Genomic DNA, 7177 nt, shown 5'->3' on the forward strand with positions numbered 1-7177 from the left:
AGGTGCGAGAAATTTCGAACAATTAGCTTAACTTCCCATGCGTCAAAAATCTTAACTAGAATTGTACAGAGGAGGATGGAAAAAAGGGCGGAAGAACTATTAGGGGAAGATCAATTTGGGTTTAGAAGAAATAGAGGAACGCGGGAGGTCATTCTAGCTTTACGGGTAACAATAGAGAAAACGATAGAAAAAGGAAAGAGTGCGTACATAGGATTTGTAGATTTAGAAAAAGTTTTTGACAATATTAAATGGGACAAGATGTTAAATATACTTAAAAATGTAGGGATGAGTTACAAAGGTAGAAGAGTGATACTTATTTGTATAAAGAACAACAGGCAGTTATAGAGTACAACTGTAGGGATAGATGTACAGGGGCAAAAGATTAGATTTGCAGATGATATAGCAGTATTAGCATCTAGCAAGGAGGACGTAGAGATAGCTTTAAATAAAATGGAAGCGGTACTGACAAAACAGTACTGTATGAAAATAAATAAATGCAAAACTAAAATACTAGTATGCAAGGGAAGAAAAAATAGGGAAAGTGTGAATATAAAGATAGAAGACGAAAAATTAGAAGTGGCTGGTTTTAGTTATCTAGGAAGTCAGATAAGTCAGGACAGTGAGTGCGGCGGATAAGGTTAGAAGCGTTCGAAATATGTGTTATAGGCGAATGAGGAGGATAACGTGGATAGAAAAGGTTATAAATAAAGAGGTATTAGAAAGAATAGGAGAACAGAGGAGTTTATGGAAGTCAATAAGAAATAGGCGAGATAGGTTGGTAGGACACCTTCTCAGGCGTGAAAGTCTATTCAGAGATATATTAGACACAAAAACAGGAGTTAGGAGGGGTAGAGGTAGACCTAGATTAGGTTACTATTCGCAAATAGTTAAGGATATGGGTTGTTCTAGTTTTAACTCAGGATATGGAAAGAGTGGAGGTACGTGTCCAACCAGTCTTAGGACTGACGACCTTATTATGATGATGATGATTAAAGTACGGTGCAATATTTCACCGTTTTGGAGTCGATTCAATAAATTCAAGAAGTTGATTTACCGATAAAAACAATTTAATTACTTAACAACTTTAAACAATATCACAACTGACTTCCTGCGAGTAGTTATGTTAATGGCCACAAGATCGCATCCCATTCCTCGCCTTCCTACATTTCCTCCCTATCCTGCTCCAACTACAAAGGCAAACACTTTGCCTTCGACTCCAATGTCCTAGCAGACCCTCACAAAAATCCCAAAATATAGACAAAAGATGGTTCTTCCTTTTCACTTTCGGTCTCTCTTAAATATCCACTCCTTTCTAAGATTCTTCCGATAATTCCGGCAAAAGAGCTAGGACTGTCTTGCCACTCGACAATTAAGCCTTCGAGACTGTAGATCGTCGGCTCAGGCACTCCTCTTCCTTGTCCTCAGCAACCCCTCAATCATGCCATCCAATATTCGACGCAATAATATCCGACAAGTTTCCAATCAAAAAGGCCTTTACAACACGATTAGAAGCCTACCTTCGATAATTTTCCTAACCCTACCCGTAGTTCGCGGTAACAAGGCCCTTATTACGCCTAAAGATTTTAACCTCATCAAAAAAACTTCTCTTCTTAAAGCCCTCTTGTTTGAAAAAATGAAAATTCCTCCCAACCGAATTACCTCAAAATATTCTACCAAATTCAAACCCAACAACCATAAACAAACATTGCCTTGCGTCGTTAGAACTGTTGACCTTAACGTTTCCTCTACCGCCCTAAGAGAACAAAAGATCAACGCTAAAAACGCCTTTAGTATCAAGTCCAGGCAAACCGACCAAGATACGTTCCTTTTTAGGGTAATTTCCAATTGCTCTAAATCCTGTCACACACACACACACACACACACACACACACACACACACACACACACACACACACACAACACTCACATACATACATATACATACACACGACTGAAGAGGACCTTAAGCGATCCTAGAACGGCCTAAGTTAGAGTGGTTTTAGTCGGTAGGCTCAAGGACTCTTTCCTCGGGAATCTGACACCGCCATCGTACGGACAGCTGGCTGTCTTTTGAAGATTTCACCTCTTCCAAAACAAAAATAAATACAAAAATTCCTCATCGAACCTTCGATCGGAACAGACGCATTCAGCAGAGAGCAGCTACCAACTACCAAATTTCAACAGACCAACAACAGTCAGCAGACAACACCCAGCGACTATTAAAGTTCGGTAATCCTAGATTTTGTCTTTCAGCTTGTTAGATAAACTACATCCCAGCAGAAATCGGTAAGAAGAATTAATTATCAATTACCATTAACCAACATTCATAGGGACCGAGTACGCAATGTTCCTTTCAATTAACAATTACCGTGATATCTGTTGATGTGTGTTCAACACTAACACACATCACACAAGGCTTAAACTCTGCGCGAAAACACACACACACACTTTCACTTATTTGTGTCGCTATTTGTAATTCACACACCTTTTTCACATTCCTTTTTTTTGATGCCATCACTTCCAAAAAACAAGGCTCGCCGTTTGAAGATCATCCTTTCAAGGTTGCGAATCGCTGACTTAGTCAACCCTACTGTTCTTCCTCTTCTTCTTCTACCTGCCGTCAATCACAAACCTCTTCATCTATTTTTGACGCTATCCTGTCCAACATACCGGACAAATACTCAAATCAGAAAGACTTTTACGCCTTATTGAAAAGCATCCCGACGTTGTTATTCCTTTCCTTAATCGTCTACCTAAATAACAAAGCCCGTGTTACCTTGAATGATATTATAAAAAAGCGTTCGCCACTAAAATCTCTACTATCTGAAAACCTAAAAATCCAACCTAACTACATATCTTCTAACTCCCCTCCATCTTCTTAATCTCGTAACCAACTAAGCCGACATTTTCCCGCGTCGTTAGCTCTGTGAACATCCCCAACCGACGTCTTTTCCGCAATGGCTGGCGCATTAAGTCCAAGCAAACAGGGCAGAACACATTCCTCTTTCGTGTTATTACAAACTGTCCTAAGGCCACCGATACGCTCCTTTCGAAAGGTGTCAAACTGTTTACGAAAACCTACCGATATGAACCATCTCAATCCCCAGGCCTTTAGCCCCTTCAATGCGGCAAATGTTTTACCTTTGGACATAATACCGCTTCCTGTATTCAAAAAGAGCCCTCTGCAACCTCTGCATTGGAAAGCGCCCTTCATCTTCCTGCACTTCCTCTCCATCCTGCTCTAACTGTAAAGGCAGGCATCTTGCCTTTGACTCCAACTGCTCGAAAAGACTATCTCAAGTCCCTTATACAACCAATATCGCTCCCATCAAATGCGTTGATCCTCTCCCCGATGAAATGTCTGAAGACGACTCATCGATTATCACTGACTCTCCCGATCCTGAACGATTCACCATTCATCTATTTCACCTATCTCTGCCTCTCCTCCCTACATTAGGGGTAATTAGGTTTTAGGAAGACTCAACTTATGGTGACAAATCTAGGACCACAACCATTACAGTGGGAGAAAGGGCGGATTGTGGCTCGAGAAGCAAAGTGCAAGGAGGCGATTGGACAAAAAGTCAAGACTAGAGGAATAGACTAGACTTGTGGGTGAGCAGTGTTCAAACTATTAATTTTACAAAGCTTGATGTAGGTGATATAAATGATACAGGTAAGGCAAAATTGATAGGATTGTTATCACAAAAAGCGCACTGTTTCTCAAATAGTGGTAATTTAGGTTTAACTAATTTAGGTGAAATGAAAATTAAGCCGACAAAAGAGACAGCTTTGTATTATAGACCATACAGGTTGTCGCATCCCGAAAGGAGTAAGTTTAGGAATAAGGTACAAGGGCTTTTAGATATTGGCGTTATTATTAATTAGATTGTGCATGTGATGGGACATTAAACGCTGTCACGGTAAAGGATAGGTATCCTCTCCCACTAAGAGCAGATCAACTGGACCGATCGGTAGGCAAAGGGTTCTTTAGAACATTGGTTATGGATATAAAAGGTACTGACTGACTGTTCTGCAATAAAGACGATGCTACTTAAACGACATCTGGTGTTAAGAATAGCTAGGTGGTGAATGGCAATCCATGAGAAAGTTGAATACAGGCCAAGCGATAAAATGCGGCATGTAGATGCCTCAATCGTAATTCAGTACAAGTAAATCCGTTTTTGAAGCGCATCATCACTGGGGACGAAAAATGGGTTGTATACAACAACGTCAAACGCAAGAGGTCATGGAGCAAAAAAGATGAACCGGCTCAAACCATTTCCAAAGCCGATATTCACCAAAAAAAGGTGATGCTGTCTGTTTGGTGGGATTTTAAAGGAATGGTTTTTTTNTATAATTCTATAAATACTTCTACTAACATAGATATGTGATGTTCACCATCGACGTTTACTAATGGATGCCTTAGCGGTCAGAATTGTGGTACAACAAAAGAAAGTGATGGAACGAAGTTTCGGACAATGTCCATCTCTCTCACGATAGTGCGTAAGCGTGTCATGAAAGAGATAGTACTAGTCCGAAACCATACGCCGTCTCCCTCACTTTTGGAGCCAAGAAATTATTACGACATACGGCTAAGGCGCGTCCATTAATATATGTCTATGATGTTCACTTCATAGTCTATGTTTTAATATGGTTTTAATCTATGATCATGATCTATGCTTCATAGTTCACTTAACCTACTTTGTAATATGGCTGTAATGTAACATTAAGTGAGTACACAACATAAATTTAAGGAATTATATTTCAACATTTTATAATGGAATTCTGGAGGATTACCTTAGGAGCACCAACAAAAATTGTTGCTCCTATGGTGGATGCAAGTGAATTAGCATGGAGACTTTTAAGTAGAAAATATGGTGCGCAACTTTGTTACACCCCAATGCTTCATAGTTCCATATTTTGTCGAGATTCTAAATATCGAAAAGAAAACCTGATGAGTAATGATGAGGACAAACCCTTAATAGTACAAGTATTGTATAGAACTTGTTAATACATAGTATACAGTTCTGATAGCAGAATTTTGTAGTTTTGTGGAAACGACCCAAAAGTCATGCTTGAAGCTGCATTACTAGCTGAAGAACACTGTATAGCTATAGACATTAATTTAGGATGTCCACAAGCTATTGCTAAACGTGGAAATTATGGAGCATTTTTACAGGACAACTGGGACTTAATTTATGAAATAGGTAAGTAAATTTAGTATGATCATTTTAATCTAATTTACTATATTTACAGTGAGTACCTTAAGTTCAAATGTAAAAGTACCAATTACTTGTAAAATTAGAGTTTTTGAGGATTTAGAAAAAACTGTTAGATATGCTAAAATGTTGGAGTCTGCTGGTTGTAAAATGCTTACTGTTCATGGTCGAACAAGGGAGCAGAAGGGACCACTTACAGGCCTAGCAGATTGGGCATATGTAAAAGCAGTAAGGTATTTTTCTAAATAGAATGACTACTTTGATCATACATGAGCAACAGGCATATAGAAATGAAAATGATCAGAGTTAAATAGTTGTAGTTTTTATGCAAACTTACTAAACACTCTAAACATAGATATTTTTTTTTTCTCAGTTGTGATATATTTTCAGAGAAGCAGTTAATATTCCTGTTATTTCTAATGGTAACATTCAATGTATCCAGGATGTAACAAGATGTTTAAATGAAACTAAAGCATGTGGAGTCATGACAGCCGAAGGAAATTTACATAATCCTGCAATTTTTATGTATGCTATCTTTCCAGTTTGGATTCCTGCTTTAGAATATTTAGAATTGGTAGATAAATATCCTTGTCCCTTCTCCTATATAAGAGGACATTTATTTAAACTATTCCATCACATGTAAGTGTTATAAAAATAGTCAAATCAGTTACTTATTTAATCAATTTTAGACTTTCCATTCCAGAAAATAAACATCTCCAGATCAATTTGGGAGCAGCCAATACCATGAATGATTTTAGGAAAATAGTAAACATTATAATAGCAATATATAAACCTTTTCATGAAGGAAGGCAAATTTGGACAAAAACTGTAGAAGAAAATAGCATGAATTTAATACTACCTCCATGGATCTGTCAACCATATATCAGAAGTTCTCCACAAGAACATTTAAATAAGTTAAAGCAATGTGAAAAAGAGGCAAAGACTTTGGTAAACAAACGTAAAATTTTTCTTTCTAATAAAATTACAGTAATTGCTTTAATTAAAGCAGTTAATATTTTGAAAACAAACTGTAAAGGTATTTTTGCTCTTCATTTAAGCTCAGGGAATTCTTGTAAAGATTATATTTCTTCATGTAACAACCATTACACTAAACTACAACAAAAACTCAAATGTATTTATCCCTTTTTAAAAAAAGCACACAGTTAATCTATATGAATTTGGTATCACTATTTAGATATTTTTTTTAATTGTTGTTTTAGTTTGAAAATTTCTGTATTATTTTTGAATTAAAAAAGTAAAAAACAAAAATATAACAACAAAGAAAAAACTAATGGTACGATTTATTCACATGGCACTACTAATTCTTAATAATTTTGCTTTAGGAGGACCTTAAAAAAAGGCACTATGAGGATGCCGAAGGAAACCCGATATCTAGAAAGAAAATGAAAAAGTTACGCAGAATTAGCAGGAGGCCTGAAAAGCCCGAAAATTATCAATCGTTTAGAAGTTCAGAAAAATGTACCACATGCCTAAACCCTCTGGTTTGTTTTTACCCACTTTACATTTAATTTTAAAATACTGACTTATATAAATGTTCTTAACAATTTCGACCTACAAGGTCAAATCAAGGGAAGAAATTATTACTAAGTATATAATCTATACCTTGAGTATTCATTTAATTTATTATTAGAGGATTATTAAGTTATCTCTTGTTTGATTTTGATAATGCATTGACAGTTGGCATTGTAGTTTTTTTTTTAATTTTAGGGTTCAAAATGTGCATACAAGCTGTGTAAACAATGTTGCCGGAGTAAATGTGAACAAGAATGCATTGATTGTGAAGGACATAGAATCTTCAAGAAGAAAAACAGTCACATTAATCAGATTACAACAGATTTTAAAAATAACGTAGGCGAAATCTACGTGCGGTAACAAAAAATGCATTTGTTTGTATTATTAATTAATAATTTTAATGTAAATTGTAAATAATTTTATAT

At 36.5% G+C, this 7177-nt stretch overlaps 1 protein-coding gene across 1 annotated transcript; it reads left to right on the top strand.

The window, feature by feature from the left end:
* The first annotated feature begins 4602 nt into the window (after window positions 1-4602).
* Window positions 4603-7117, top strand: LOC108735364 (tRNA-dihydrouridine(16/17) synthase [NAD(P)(+)]-like). Its single transcript, XM_018467301.2, has 7 exons — window positions 4603-4990; window positions 5048-5207; window positions 5257-5452; window positions 5610-5858; window positions 5909-6167; window positions 6563-6721; window positions 6948-7117. Exons 1-7 carry the CDS (start codon window positions 4778-4780, stop codon window positions 7110-7112), a joined length of 1401 nt encoding a protein of 466 aa, XP_018322803.1. The 5' UTR covers window positions 4603-4777; the 3' UTR covers window positions 7113-7117.
* The last annotated feature ends 60 nt before the right edge of the window (window positions 7118-7177 follow it).

Source organism: Agrilus planipennis, unplaced genomic scaffold, assembly GCF_000699045.2.
Source record: "Agrilus planipennis isolate EAB-ADULT unplaced genomic scaffold, Apla_2.0 scaffold27, whole genome shotgun sequence".
NCBI classification, from domain to species: domain Eukaryota; kingdom Metazoa; phylum Arthropoda; class Insecta; order Coleoptera; family Buprestidae; genus Agrilus; species Agrilus planipennis.